Source organism: Camellia sinensis, chromosome 13, assembly GCF_055761805.1.
Source record: "Camellia sinensis isolate YWXY chromosome 13, ASM5576180v1, whole genome shotgun sequence".
NCBI classification, from domain to species: domain Eukaryota; kingdom Viridiplantae; phylum Streptophyta; class Magnoliopsida; order Ericales; family Theaceae; genus Camellia; species Camellia sinensis.
In genome coordinates this window covers 113,133,697-113,149,933 of record NC_138973.1, presented here as the reverse complement: position 1 = coordinate 113,149,933, position 16,237 = coordinate 113,133,697, and the positions used below count along the sequence as shown (strand labels likewise).

The 16,237-nt window shown below is 38.2% G+C and overlaps 3 protein-coding genes across 3 annotated transcripts; all 3 read left to right on the top strand.

Annotated features, from left to right (window-relative positions):
• The first annotated feature begins 2,176 nt into the window (after nt 1-2,176).
• Nucleotides 2,177-4,565, top strand: LOC114276452 (uncharacterized). The gene is made up of 3 exons (XM_082900812.1): nt 2,177-2,701; nt 2,795-4,237; nt 4,395-4,565. The coding sequence occupies exons 1-3, from the start codon at nt 2,177-2,179 to the stop codon at nt 4,563-4,565; spliced, it is 2,139 nt and encodes a 712-aa protein (XP_082756938.1).
• A 2,053-nt stretch (nt 4,566-6,618) lies between these two features.
• LOC145805643 (uncharacterized) lies at nt 6,619-8,223 on the top strand. The gene has a single exon (XM_082900811.1). It carries the CDS (start codon nt 6,619-6,621, stop codon nt 8,221-8,223), a length of 1,605 nt encoding a protein of 534 aa, XP_082756937.1.
• Nucleotide 8,224: 1 nt separating this feature from the next.
• On the top strand, nt 8,225-9,676 carry LOC145805642 (uncharacterized). Its single transcript, XM_082900810.1, has 4 exons — nt 8,225-8,459; nt 8,507-8,862; nt 8,951-9,007; nt 9,074-9,676. Exons 1-4 carry the CDS (start codon nt 8,225-8,227, stop codon nt 9,674-9,676), a joined length of 1,251 nt encoding a protein of 416 aa, XP_082756936.1.
• Nucleotides 9,677-16,237: the final 6,561 nt, after the last annotated feature.

Genomic DNA, 16,237 nt, shown 5'->3' with positions numbered 1-16,237 from the left:
GTAGGGAGAAGCTGTGCTCACTGCTGCATATCTTCTCAATCGGATGCCTACTCCTCTTCTCTCAGGCTCATCTCCGTATGAGCGTCTTTTTGGTGTTACTCCCAATTATTCTCTTCTTCGTATTTTTGGTTCTGCATGCTTTGTGCTCCTGCCTAAACGGGCGCGCACTAAGCTTAGTTCTCGTTGTGTCCTATGTGTCTTTTTAGGGTATGGCATTAATCAGAAAGGTTATTAGTGCTATGATCCTGTCACCAAAAAGTTGTATGTGTCTAGGCATGTCACTTTTTTAGAAAAACTACCCTACTACACTATACCTTCCACCCCTGTTCCTATTACTAAGGATGAATTGGTTCATGTTGACCCATTTCCTCCTAATGTTTCTCCTGATGAGTTTGTTTTTGACCTTGAGGTCTCTACTTTGCCTCTTACTAGCACTTCTAATACCTCTCCAGCTACCTTATCTCCAGCTCCCGCTTCTCCTGCTCCTCTTATTGTTTATCAACGTCGCAAACCACTTCCGAGCTCACCTGTCTCTAGCTCTACTGTCCCTCCAGCTGTTTCTTTGGATCCCGCTCCTCCTGCACATCGCTTCCCAAAGCGAGATCGTCATCCTCCGAACTGGTATGGTTTTGGTAATACATGTTTTTCCCTTTCCTATCAGTCTTTTCTTTCTTGTCTTCATACATATTTTGAGCCCAGGTCTTACAAGGAAGCTTGTCATGATCCCAATGGGATTGCCGCCATGAATGATGAGTTAACTGCTTTGGCTAACACTCAAACTTGGGATTTGGTTCCATTACCTGCTGATAAGAATGTTGTAGGCTGTAAATGGGTCTATAAGGTCAAAACCCTTTCTGATGGGTCTTTGGAACGATACAAAGCTCGTCTAGTTGCCCAAGGCTTTTCTCAGGAGTATGAGATTGATTACGATGAGACTTTTGACCCCGTTGCCAAGATGACTTGAGGAGGTTAAGCATCAGTTGTTTCAGGAGTTCGAGATGAAGGATTTGGGGTTTCTTCAGTATTTTCTTGGTATTGAGGTTGCTACTTCTCCTAGTGGGTATCTTCTCTCTCAGACTAAATATGCCCGTGATATTTTTTCTCATGCCAATCTCACTGATGAGAAAATTGTTGACGCTCCTCTTGAGTTGCATGCTAAGTTTTCTGCTTCTGATGGCGTTCCTCTTGAGGATCCCACTTTGTATCACAAGTTGGTTGGGTGCCTTGTTTATCTCACCGTTACTCGTCCGGATATCTCCTATGCTGTGCACATTCTCAGTCAGTTTGTTTCTGCTCCTCGTTCCACACACTGGGTTGCCTTACTTCATACTTTGCGCTACCTTCGTGGCACTTTGTTGCAATGTTTACTGTTATCTGCCTCTTCGGACTTGACTCTCCGTGCTTATGCTGACGCTGATTGGGCAGGTGACATCTCTGATCGCAAATCCACTTCTGGTCTTTGTGTTTTCCTTGGCGATTCCCTCATATCCTGGAAGAGTAAGAAACAGTCTGTCGTTGCTCGTTCCACTGCTGAGGCTGAGTATCGTGCCATGGCTCATGCTACTTCCGAGATCGTTTGGCTTCGCTGGCTTCTTTCTGATATGGGTGTCTCTCTTTCGGATCCTGCTCCGTTGTATTGTGATAATCAGAGTGCTGTCCAGATTGCCCATAATTTCGTCTTTCATGAGCGGACCAAGCATGTTGAAATAGATTATCACTTTGTCAGACAGCATCTTCAGGCTGGCACTATTACTTTCCCTTTTGTTCCCTCATCTCTTCAGTTGGCCGATTTTTTTACGAAAACTCATACTGTTGCTCGTTTTCATTTTCTTCTTGGCAGACTTTCGATGCTTTCTGCGCTCGCATCCTCAGTTTGAGGGGGGGTGTGAGTTATGTAGTTTATATTATTCATTAAGGATAGTTTAGTACTTTAGGTTATTAGGGTTTCATTCAATTGCTTATATATTTGTACTTCTTTTGATTAATCAATAGACACAAGTTTTGTCATCTGTTAACAATCTCTCCCCTAAAGTTCGTTAATTTTGAGGTGAACGATGTAAATTCGGTCCATCATTCCAAAAACAAAGTTAGTCTCATTGGGCTCTTGTATGTTGGCATAAGTAGAAATAGCACATATTTCTTTGATTCACAATCAATTTTCTATATGAGACCTAGCATGTCTGCTCGCAAAATTGTCTTTGAAGGAGTTTATATTGAAACTGAAGAAAATGGAGGGGAACGATTGATTTGTTTGTTGGGAAATACAACTCTTCCATCTTGGAAGTGGAATGATGATTTCTTAGACTTGACAATCAATGTTGATTCTTATTACAATCGTCAGCCTCAACTCTTGCAAGATGATCAGATATTTCTTGTTCTTCGGTACCCTCAAACATTCAATTTAACAAAGAGAGCAATCCTAGGGGAAATGAGAACTTTGAACAAAAGAGAGAGCTTTAAGTTCTTTGACAAAGTTCACATATATTCTCAGTTGAGTCGTTTCTCAAAATACCAATTTAGCACTGAAAATTTGAAATCAAGAAGTTGTGATCCATACCCATTAGTAGATGAATTTGAGGAAGATGGTGTCAATATGTTAACTGGCACCAAGTTTTGTAGGTTCCTCCGTGACATTTCCAATGAAGTTTATGATGTTGAGCCAAACTGGAAATTTAGTGGAAGATATGAACACAGTAGTAGGGTGGGTCCTTTCATGCTTGGGAAGTAAAATAAGGCTATTGGCTGGAGTTACAATGATGTTAAGCTCATCATGCAGAATATCATGTGTGAGCAGGAGACTACCGATAATGAAACTGAAACTGTCAGGGTTTCAGCATTGCTGAGAGCATTTCCTGCAACGATGGAATGGGATATAGCAGCAAGGAGGACTGGTCTTTCTGGCATGACACTGTCTGTTGAAGGAGTGTGGAATTCCTCCATCGGGAAGCTTTGCATGGTTGGGTGTCTAGGAGTTGTTAATTCAGGATTAGAAGGATGCAATTCTCAGATTTTGTTGTACATTCCTCGTTCATTTTCTAGCAGGCAAAGAAGTATCATGTTTGGGAGTATATCCAGCATCAGAAATGAAACTGATTCATACTTCCCCATACTGTTTGGGGTGGTAATGAGTCCAACAATACTCTCTAAATATGGCTTGTACCTATCATACAATTATTTGAAGACTGACATAGTTGGTGTGTTTAGGAAGAGAAGCCAGCCATCTCAAGTGATAACTTTTATTAGGGAATCACTCGTAACATATCCAGCCCTGGGGGATAGAAATGATTTATTTTTTCGTTTACATCTTCTTTCTAGTGATCTCTATATTTACGCTTATGCACTCCCTGTTCCCATAGTCAATGGCCATAAGCCAGAGATCTTTGTTCAGGTTGAGGTGCTTTCATTAGGTCCTTTGTTTGGAAGATATGCCCTCTTGTTGTATAAAGATGGCTCTTCAGTTAGTGATCAAGCTGAACTCACCAAGTCAGAGGTCCTCAATGTTTCCTTACATCTCATGCTCACAGAAGCTCCCCTCAGATTTTCAGAGAAATCCAATAAACATATTTCAAAGTTGTTCCTGGAAGGTTTATATGACCCAGTTGTTGGTGAGATGTATTTAATTGGTTGCAGAAAAGTTATGGTTGAAAGTATTAATATTGAGAGAGGCCTTGATTGTTCGATCAATGTTAAGATTGAGTATCCTTCTGAGACTACATTGTGGGTATTCATTCCAATTACAAAAATTACCATCACCAGTCAAAGGAATGACAATGATCCTCTCCATTTCAGTCCAATAAGCCTACAGACATTTATGATTAGTTCTCGCAAGCATGAGAGGGCTGTACTATTCAGGAAATCTTTTGAGGCGATCCTTCGTATTCTGATGCTTTTAGTGTCTGTTGCTATCACATTGAGCCAACTCTTTTACATGAAAAAAAATGTACAAGCCATTCCTTACATATCTCTTGTCATGCTTGCTATCCAGGTTCTTGGGTATAGCCTTCCACTGATCAGCAACAGTGAGATTCTATTCAAATCAAAGGAATCTGAATCTTCCAGACTCCAATGTTATAGTTTTCAGGAGTATGAACTGTTCTTCAAAATCCTTGATTGTACTGGGAAATTTTTGTCGGTGGCTGGCTTGCTTCTCACAGCTAGGCTTTTCCAGAAGGTGTCTGAGTCCCGAAATGAAGTACATTGGACGTCAAAGCCAAGATGTGTTCCTAGTGATAAGCAGGTTCTCCTAATTACATTGTTTATCAACATTTTTTTGTTTCTAATTTCTCATGGGACATTGCTTCCCCTCATAAAGGATGCATACACAAGAGGAGATACCCATTTGCTGCAATTTTGGATGGTGAAACTGGGAGATTATTTAATTTGTCTGGTTCTAGACTTCTTTCTGCTTTCCTCAAATCATTGGCTACAAGTTGTGGCAGTTCCGAGTTAAACCCCTCAGGAGAGCCTACATATATGGTTTTACTTTGCTAAGGATTTTTCCGAATCTTTATGACTGCATCAGAGATCCTGTTGTAGCTCCTTACCCTAATACCATACGGGCTTGAGTGTGGCATTCATGTTCAAGTTGGGCAATGTTGTATTTGTACAACCATGCTAACATTCTTGTCTTATTCACGGGCAGCAACTTAGCCAGAATTCAATCAACTTCACTCCGATTCCTTCCAATTGTGCATTATATGAGAAGTTTCTCATTGTCTTGTAGCTTGACATGGAAGTATCACAGCATAGAAGTGTCGCTTGTGATTGAATCTTTTTCCCTGATCATTCTAATGTTTATGTAGAATAATGAATGGATGATTTGAAATCCTCAAGGGGGTATTCAAATTGTTTTAATTTGTGTTGTAATGATGAGCCATTGCATCGTGTTCATTGTCTATCACCGGTTTATTTGCTTTGTAATATGTTCCATGAAGTCTACTTATTCTAATTTTACATGTCTGTGCCTGTAATTTTCAAGTTTTCATTCTAATTTTGTTATAGTTTTTACATGTTAGTGCCTGTAATTTTCAAATATTCCCAAGTCAGAATGGTTATTGAAGCACAAGGAAGGCAACCCTACTTCAAGTTTATTTTTCATTTGCATTCTTGTCTTTTTGATCTGTTCTAATAATTTTCAATTATTGGAAACTCAACTCTTGATATTATTCAAATTATAAGTCTTTGAAATTTTCATGAATGTACTTGTCATTCATAAATATTTCAAACCACATCATCTATGGAATTTATTTAAAAAAAGAAGTGCCTAAGTGAATTCTGTTTTTTTTTTTTTTTTTTTTTTTTTTTTTTGAGGATGGTTGAGACTTCAAGAAGATGGTAATGGTTGCTGTCCAGACCTTCAACTTCTGCATCCTTTCAGTTAAATTCTTAAAGTCCTGTACGAACCTTTAAAGTTCTTTGTAATTTCTCCCAATTAAAATTCAGTGCAGACTTCACAGTATTTGACTAGCTAGCAGGCCACAAATGCATCAAAATTTCCTAATATATTCATTAGAAAAGTTACCAGATTCTTTTAATATATATAATTCCCTGATGACCAGTGATCCAAAGTTTGCACGGCGCCGTTTGGGGACTTTTATTTTGGCTAAAATAGACAATAAAGACAAAAAATGTTAAAATAACTAATAAGACAAAATATCACATCCTACACATCAATCAATCACTTTTTCTCTCACAACCATTGCTTCTACTACAAAAAAAATCTACAAATCATCCCAAACACAATTTTTTTCGTCTCATAAAATAGATAAAAGCCTATTAAAATAGCCAAATTCCCAAACGAGCCCCGTGTACCCCTCATCACCAAAGAGTGAAATTAAACCATGTGAATCATCCAGGAATCCCCTTGTAAATGGCAAAGCCAAGTTTAAACAGAACTAATTATTATATTGCAATCTAGATCACTGATTAAGCAAAGGTAATGTATTTTATTGTGAACCGATTAAAAAAAGAGAGAAAAAATTCATACAGGAGTGAGTGTGTTGGTGTTTGTGAAGAGATAGTCAATGTAAGGTTATCTGCCATATTTATAGGGTTCATCAAGTGAGATTCCATAACCATGTGATACAAATTAATAAAATGCATTTCTAACATTGAGGATTCTGATTCTGATTCATGCATGTTCACCCATTTTGGCTAATATTTCAAAGTTAAATAACATCAGCAATATTGTCTTTTAACTTTTTACTGATACTTCTTCTTCTTTTGATTATTTTGTGTCTATTATTTTTCTTACATGTTAATTATTTTTCTGCCACTAGAACTGAAGTCAACTTTGGAAAACTTCCTTCTTTCCATTCAAATTCAGGTTACATTATCAAGGAAAGCAGAGCATATAATCACCATTCAAATCAGCAGAAAATAAGTTCTTCCAAGTAAGCTTCAAGAATTGGAATCATGTAGATTTTTAAATCTTCTGATTTATTTTTTCTGCTAATTTGATAAAAGAAAACTACTTTATTCAAATTCATTTACGGCTCGTGGTTTTCTTTTTATTCTTTTTGTCATGTCTAATTTCAACACTCCTTCATTGTAGTTGCTTCTTTTATTGTTGGAGCTTATTTCTTGACTGAGACAATTTAAGAGGATTGGGCAGTGGTAATGGAAACTCTAACTAAAGAGCTTCATTTATGGGTATTGTGGCTGCTGTTTTTCAGCTTCAGCGTCACCGCTTCATACACAGATTATGCAAATCGAGACAATCCTTCTATAACATACACTTACACTCGCTTTGCTGACATCGAGAAGCACTGTGGTTTCATTCTGCCATCAGCTTCTGAGCTAGAACCTGATGATAACAGGGGTGAAAGAATAAAAAGAGAGCTCTTCTTCATGAATGGAGATTGGGATCAAGACTCTGGTGGAGCACCATTATTACCATTTAATGACCATGACATGGGAAACAATTTTGGTAATGGGCCTCCATTAAAATTAGCCTCATTTTGGGATATGGATGTTGATCGAGTTCGGCAAGCTAAAAATGCTGTGAGTGTCAGTGGGATATTGGACATTGGCATATCAAGAAGTAGCTCATTCTCCTACAAGCCTTATGATTGGTGCCCAAAGTATAACCACCAAGGGGTTTCTTCTCTCACAGTTCTCTTTACTGAGTCGGAGGAGAATGGAGGGGAGCGCCTGATGTGTTTGTTGGGGAATGCAACCATGCCTACGAGCCAATTCGATGATTCAATGGTATCCATGAATGAAAATGGTTATAGCTACTACAATCAAAATCTTCACCTTGTACCAGATGATCAAATTATGCTTGTTCTCCGGTATCCCAAAACCTTCACTTTGACAAGTGGAGGTATCAGTGGAGAAATGAAAAGCTTGAACCAAAAGTGGAACTTTACATACTTTGATAAAGTCCATATATCTTCTCAGTTGGGGAGTGACTTGAAATATCAGTTTGGATCTGAAGAACTTTTGTCAAAAGCGTGCAGTCCATATCCATATCAAGATAACTTGGTTGATGAAGAAGTTGAGATGTTTAAAGGAGAGGAGTTCTGTGAAATGCTTTTGGACTTTGCTCAGAATCAAATTTTTGACTTTGTTCCCAGCAGGAAAGATGGTGGTGCAAATGATCAGCACCATAAGCTTGGCCCATTTGTTCTTGGTGGGAGGAAGACTGAGGCAACTGATGGGGACTTGGACAATTTCAGGCTTATGGTTCAGGACCTCCGGTGTGAGCCTGGAAATAATCTAACCGAGATCAGAACGGCAAGAGTATCTTCTGTTTTCAGGTTAATTCATTCATCAGAAAATATTTATAGGGCAATGAAGAGAGCAGGTCTCTCCGGCACAACACTCTCTGCAGAAGGAAGATGGCGCTCTTCTGATGGCCAGCTCTGTATGGTTAGTTGTCGGGGTCTTGTTGGTGCTCCTTCAGACTCATGCAATTCTCGGATCTGCTTGTACCTCCCTCGTACTTTCTCTATTAAGCAACGCAGTATGATGTTTGGTACCATTTCTAGCATCAACAAGAATAATTTGAACTGCTCCCTGATATTTGAAAAGTTGACGCATCCAAAACATATTTCAGAGAAGTACAAAAGCAAATGGCATCTTTTGAAAAACTTGAACTATTCATATAAGTACACAAAGATTATGCAGGCAATTAGTGAGTTCCAGAAGAGAAGCAAGCCCTCGATTGGGAAATATTTTGAGAAAATCATTTCTCTGGTGCCCGTCATTGAAAGTCACTGACATGGCCAGTTTGTCACTTCTGTCAGATGTGCTCTCTCCTCATCTTTTTGTCATTCCACACACTATGCCAAATCCCCGAACACCCAGGAGCTATGTAGATGTGGAGGTACTTTCTCTGGCTTCATTGTTTGGTCGCTACCGCCGGCAGCTGCAAGAAGAAAAACTAGAAGTTGAAAAACCTTTCCATTTGAATGCTGAAGGATTAAAAGTTTCAGGGAATCTCAGCATAAGTGGTGGTAATTTCTACAATGTCTCCATGTTTTTCGAGGGTTATATGATCCAGTTGTTGGGGAGATGTATCTAATTGGTTGCAGGGATGTTCGAAGTTCTCAGAAGTTCGTCTACAATGGCACAAACCTTGAAGGAGGAATGGACTGTCTGATTGAAGTCAAAATAAAGTATCCTCCCAGTAATTTGCAGTGGCTACTTAACCCAAAGATAAAAATCTTCATTAACAGCAAAAGGAGTAAGGAGGACCCCCTCTATCTTAGTCCCGTCAGCCTCAATACATCTGTGGTTAATTATTCAAAGCAGTTGGTTTATGTAATATATCGAAAAGATTTCAAGGGTGTGCTTCGAATTCTAATGCTCACAATGGCAATCATCTGCACACGGAGCCAATCAGTTTACACCAAAAATGTATATATCTTTGGTCATGCTTGGTGTCCACACTTTTGCTTACAGCATTCCATTGATCACTGGTAATGAAGTTCTCTTGAAATGGAAGGAATTCAAACCATACAGAACAGAAAAATATGATTTTGAAAAGCTTCAATTGTTTCAGGTACTCGACTGTGCTACCAATATTCTTCTGCTCGCTGCATTATTGTTAAATGTAAAACTTTTTCAGGAAGTTTGCGAATCTTGTGGCAGACAATTTGGTGATTGTCATATACCGAAAGCCAAAATCCCAAGTGATAAAATAGTTTTTCCTATTACAGTGGCCATTCATATAAGTGAGTATTTCCTTTTTCATGTCATCCATGAACTAGATACAAGTCAAATGATGGCCCAGTTAGGAAATTATTACCCAAGAGGTAATATGAAGCTGCTAAAATGGTTGGGAGAGTTGGAGGCTTATACTGGCCTAATCCAAGATCTTTTCTTGCTTCCACAAATTGCTGGCAACTGTTTGTGGTACGTTCAAGGCAAGCCCCTGAGAAAATCATACTACATGGGCTTCACATTGATCAGATTCTTACTGCATGGTTATGAATATGCAAGAGATCCTGTTCCAAGTCCTGAACATGATGACAATGAATTGCAGTACTTAGCTATAGGTTCATACACTAAGATTGGCAACGTTACAATGGGAGCTATTGTGTTGATACTCGCAGCGATAGTGTATATTCAGCAGAAATGTAACTACCAGGCAGATAGCCAGAAAGTGAAACCAGAGGTGAAGGAGCTGGCCACCAAGTCTGACTTGTATGAGAGGCAATTCTCCGAATGATTAGATCATTTGAAGGCTGAATGCACTATCATGAATTTGATTTCTTTAATGATTAATAATTTCATAATTTTAGCACTTTTGGTCATTTTGTTGTGATGTTGCAGCTTTGTCGTCTGGTTGTAGTAGGCATCTTTGGTCTTATGATAAACAGTTTTTTGTCTCATAATATACGCATTTGATGGTTGGTTCTCTGATAAACGATTCATGTTCACACATTACTATGAGTTGCAATCAAGCCTTTGTTCAGGTATTTTAGATCATGAACAAGTTTAGCATTTATTTATTTATTTATTTTCTCCGTTTCATACAGCTGAAGATTTCCAGCTTCCAAGGGAATTTGGTGAACCCACTAAATCGGTTTATGAAAATAAAAAAGTGCAAATTGAATTTTCCAGGCAGCAAAAAAACTTGTGTATTGCTCGGGAGGCAATTCTCTTAACTGTTGGATGGGTTCTATCATAAGGTTTTAAAAAATTCAATGAAGAATTATAAAATACATGCAAGAGAAAACTCGATGTATCTCAAAAAATTTAATGAATCATGTATAAGAGGAAAAACCCAGATCAACTTTAGTTTTGATTTTACATTTTCATCTTTTTCATGATGTTCTTTTTGTTTTAGTTGCCTTCTTAAGTGTAGTTGGGAATAAGGAATGTTGAGTTCAGTTAGTTTTATACTGTTCTGTGGTTAATATTTGAAACTGTATAGTCTCTTGAGTTTGTTCCAAATAAGAAAACAAAACGTGCTTAATTGATTTCTGATTTTTTGAATGGGTATTTGAAACTTCAATAATATAGTAATGGGTAATGGGAAATTCCTCTTGAACTTCAATTTCTGCATTTTTGCAATTACGTTTGTAATATCCCTTAGGAGTCTTAAAGTTCATTTCCAGCTGCTAGGAATGCTACATACAGACAGAAAGAGATGAACATTCCCATACTTGAAATATTTGATTCTATGGCATGGACAAGTTCAATACTTAAATAAGAACTCGAGGATGAGTTTCCATTTTTACCTTTTCTCAATTCATATTCAGTGCAGCAACAGATCACAAATTTGCTTTGCTCCCTTGTTTGTTTGTTTGTGTGTGTTTTTTTTTTTTTTTTGGCTGGGGTCCTTGTCCTGTTCTTGTACATATTTTCTTTTTTCTTAATAAAATGTCTTTTGTTGCCGATCAAAAAATAAGTCACAAATTTATCAAATTTTCTTTGAAAGTCACCAGATTCCTAATATTCATTATATATTTCTTGGAGATGACCAACCATCTGAAATTTACTCCAGCATGTGGTGTACCCCTCCCTCATCACTGAACAACCAAGTTGGAACAGAACTAATTACTATATTAAACAAAGGTTATATGTTTTAGTGGGAACTAGTACCCAATGCTTTCCAAGAAAGATATGTAGAGTCGGTGCATTGGGGTTTGTAAATAACAATGCGAAGGTAAACCCTTAGCCATGTGATACAAGTTCTTAAAATCATTTCCTAAATTTGACTTTCGAAGGGGATCTGATCCATTCATGCATGGTCTCCCTCTGTTAGGCCTCGTTTGGGATACTACCTTTTTAGCCAATTAGTCAAAAAGTTACTAAATTAGCCAATTAACCAATTAGTCATACCAAAAAGTCAACAATTACGGCTTCTCTCTACTTTTTGCACAGCTTTTCGTAATTAGTCAAAAAGTCATCCCAAACATACAAGTTTTTTTTACCTACCTTTTTAGCCGATTAGCCAAAAAGTTACTAAATTAGCCTGTTCCGAAACGAGGCCTAATACTTTAAGGTTAGTCAGCATTGGTCTCTTTGTTTTTCCCATCATTCCATGCTCTACTTGCATGTTAATTTGCTTTTGGGAGTAAGATCAAAATAATTAAAGTTGTTCCAGCAGATAAAAGTTTCCCTGTCCTTCATTTATCAAAAAATAAAATAAATAGTTTTAGATGAATCAAAAAAAAAAAAAAAAAAGAGAGAAAGTTTCCCCGTCCTTTCAACTTCAGGTTTCACTCTAAAGGAGAGAGATTTAGTACTTAATCACCATATGTCTTGTACAAGATAATATTATTCTTATCAGAATCCCCTTAAAACATAAACCACATTACATGGATGAATCATTTGACTAAAATATTTTTTATTTTCTGGATTGGTTTTGTTTGTTCATTCAATTTTAAAATATTCTGATAATGGTGATCATTTTCTTTGCATCAGATTTTGGATTTTTCCACCCCATACCAAATCCCGGTGTTCTATAACTTGCACAGAACTTTGGAAACTTCAAGGAAGCTGTGGGAAGTTTATAACTTGCGTCCCAAGTATGCCATTTGTCATTAGGAGCCCATGCTCAGGCCCAGAGGTATTGGGCCTTGGGCGGGCCAGTGGGCCTAGGCTTGAGCTCGGGCTTGGGTGAGCCTAAATAATTTTTTATTTTTTATTTTTTTTACCAAAATTTTATTATTTTCTACTAAAAAATACGCTGTGCCTTGGACGGGCCAGGTCTCGAACAAGGCCTTAAGTTGGCTAATGGGCCGGGTCATGGGTTGGGTCAGGCAAACCGGGCTGGGCTTGGGTCCAAATAGGCCTAAACGAGCCAAGCCCAACCCAGGCATCGGACGGGCTTCAGGCCGCAGGACATTTTTATACTCCTACCCATAATGTCACAATTTTTTTCTTAGGTCAATGCTTGTTTGCAAGAGCTTCATATGCTATTTTCTTTGTTCTCTTGCTAGGAGTTAACATCACAATCTCAGAACAAATTCGGCAGTGGGGGGAGGAAAACTGAAGACAGCAACAACAACCCTTCTTCAGGTTAGTCTTTCAGAACTAAGTCCTCCCTAGGTATTTCCATCATTATCATTCAACCTCATTGATTTGTTTTATTTTTAGTGCTTTGTCTCTTAAGTTTGCATTTTGTATACCTGCATTAAGACTCAAATTTTTTGGGTTTGTTTGATTTTCTGATTTTATTTTGGACTGTTGAGTATTAATGATTTAGCATCACTGTACTGAAGATCCAATCTTTGGTTCTTGGTCTCTGGACCCTATTAGAGTTGTTTGGCTTATGCTCTTCTTTTGTTTTTCCTTATCACCCTTTGGTAGTCTACACCAACCATAGGTTCACTGAGATTGAAAACCATTGCAACCTTTTTTTGTCCTTGGCTTTTGAGTTGAAACCTGATGATAGTAGGGGTCATAGGCTTAAGAATGCCGATGGAGTGCCTTTGATGCCATTTGATGACAGTGATATGCCATGGGACAGTTCCTCTCTCATCTCTCCCTTAAAATTGGTTAGCCCATTGGGGTCGTGTGTATTGGCATAAGTAGAAATAGCTCATATTTCTCTGATTTAGACTCAATGTTCCATAGGGGACCTGGTATTTCTGCCCTCAAAATTGTCTTTGACGGAGTTTATGTTGAAACTAAAGATAATGGAGGGCAACGCTTGCTTTGTTTGTTGGGAAATACAATTTTGCCATCTTGGAACTGGAACGATGAGTTCTTAGACATGACAATCAGTGTCAATTCTTATTGCAATCATCATCCTGAACTATAGCAAGATGAGCAGGTATCTCTTGCTCTTCGGTACCCTCAAACCTTCAATTTAACAAAGAGAGAAACCTGGGGTGAAATGAGTAGTTTTACTTCGACAAAGTTCACATATATTCGCAGTTGGGTAGTTACTCAAAATATCAATTTAGTATTAAAAAGTTGAAATCAAGAAGTTGTGATCCATACCCATTAGAATACCCCCCAAAAGACACACCTAACAGACTTATTATCCAATTTAATTTGAGTAGGACTGTGGTCATGGACAAAACAAGTGCAACTAAACACCCGTGTCAAGAGAGAAAATATAGTACTATCAGGTTGAAGGACCTGGATGGAACAGTGCTAGACATGCAAGACATGGCTAGGTGTGCGGTTAATGAGGTAGACCACAGTAAGGACCGTTGTGTGCCAATAAGACTTGGGAGCACTCATACCGCGATGGAGAAACCTAACAACAAATATGGTATGACAGGTTTTTCGTTCTGCAATGCTATTTTGTTCATGAGTGCAAGGACAAGTGAACTGTTGAAGAATACCAAGCTAATTAAGATGGGAATGAAAGGCATTCGAGATGTACTCCCCACCATTATTAGACCGGATATTACGAATAACAGTGCGAAACTGGATTTTAACCATTTGGAGAAATTGAACAAATATGGGAAGTATATTAGATTTAAGCTTAATGAGATAAATCCTAGTACATTTAGTGCAGTCATCAATAAAAGTTACACAATCTCTATGCTCAGAAAAAGCGATGACAGGTATGAGTTGTGAGAATATATTAGCATATATTCCATATATCTTCTATATTAGGCATTTATTGATTGTATATTCATATTGATTGCGTAGATATTCCTTTGATTGTGTAGATATTCGATTTTCCCTTTTTAGTCTTAGTTTTAGGGCTATAAAAACAGATGTACGCTTTGTAAAGATTACTAAATTGAATATACAGAAGTCATTCAGAAATCTTACATGAGAATGTATAAACAATTTGCAAACCACACGGTGAAATTTATGAGTCTTACAAGCTTCATTAAAGGATGGAAAAAGTAAACATAAATTCTGAAAATGTGCATGACCCAAACGGCATGCTACAATGCTACAGTTTGAAAAGAAAAGACATTAGACGAAGACTAGAAAGAGTATCTGGGGGTGGTGGGTCTGGTGGATCTACGAAGTAGTATAAACCGTTACGGTCATATCTCTTGCAAAAAATCTTCTTCGAACACAGGTTTTGTAAAAAGCAAGAAGTAGGTAAGAAAATTACTGCACAATGAAAGGCCTTGGCAATTGATTCATAAATAAGAGATTATAAGAAAAATTCATAAATAAGAGATTATAAGAAAAATTAGGAACATGAAGAACAGATGAAATAGTGATAGTAGGAGATAATGTAACAACATCTTGATGACGGACCAAGGAAGTAGAACCATCGGCAAGATACATAGTTTGAGTAGTAGTAAGGACAAGAGATGAAAGATACGATAGTAGACCCATCATATGCTCATTAGCCCCAGAATTCAGAACTTAGATAGGACGTGAAAAGTGAACATGGAAAGTAGTAGGTGTACATGTGGTAGTCGAAGAAGAAGGTCCAAGAGAGCGCTAAGTGAGAGGACCAAGCTGTTCATGGTGCTGAGCAATCTAAGATGCAAGAAGATGCAAATTAGGAGTACTCGAGCTTAGGACTATCGCATCAACCATGGTAGCATGGGAAAAACCAGATGGCTGATTCTAAGCAAAAAGCTATTTCAACTCAGGATGAAATTTGAAACAACAAGCCTTAACATGGCCAAGTTCACCACAATGATGACAAATAACTTTCCTGACAAAAGGATGAGAATTAGAATTCGAAGCTTGTGCCATCTGATCAGAGAAAGCTGGAGGCTCAAGAACGAGAAAGGAGATGAGCTGAACCAATTTGTGGCAGCGCTCGACACTGTCAATAATGGCAAAGGCTTCATATAGAGAAGGTATAGGTGATGTGTTGAAGATCTGAATTTGAAGGGACTTAAAGTCATATGTCAAACCCATCAAGAATTGGTAGATATGCTGGCAAGCAAGACGTTTGGTCACAACATATGCAACCTCAACTGGACAATCAATTAAGGGCTCATATCAAGCCAACTCCTCCTAACAGTCCTGTAAATACCTAAAAAATTTAGCCGCTGAAAAGCCTGCAGTAAACTAGAAAGCATGAAAGATGTCTTGGTATATATAGCTAAAAAAATACAGACATCATTGTGGGCATGAGCATATATTTGAGTTAAGGCATTCCACAAACAGGGAATAGTGTCGCAATACATAAACATATGATAAATGCGATCCTTTATGGAGTTCAACATCCAATCCAAGATCGTACAATTATCAATATCCCATTGGGTATGCTTAGGATCAATATCAGTAGGCAGAGTCTCTATACTAAGATGCCAAAAAGCCTTTCCCTTGCCCCCTAAATAGAATTTAAGGAAACGACCTCAAGCAGAAAGGTTTTTCTCATTCAACAGGACCTTGTAAAACAGTGGGCAGGTTCTTGTTGAGAAAAAGAAAAATCAGAACCAGCTGTAACAGGTTTACTAGGAAGCTCAACAATAGGCTTAGTTATGATGAAAGCAAGAGAAGTGAAGCCCAAAAAACACAAGAACCACAACAGCCGGAAATACAGCAAAAACACCAAATGCTACCGATCACATCGGTATCCCAAAACACACCAAAGAACAAGAGTGGTGCTTACCAAATCAACACCAAGTCCCAAAACAGGGATAGAACCTGCTAAATTGCCCTAGAGGGGCTGTCAGCCTGAACAAACACTATCGAATAGCCTAGAGAGGGTTGTCAGCCTTAACCGAAGCCTTAAATGGTGTGGTCGGAGGGAAAGAAAGGCCCAAGGGATGATGAGAGAGCTAGGTAACTGCGGGGAGAGAGAGAGAGAGAGAGAGAGAGAAAGAGAGAGGCTGTCATGGAGTTTGGTAGGGGTGAGGGCAGCCTGACTATGATGGAGAAAGAGAAATAAGGG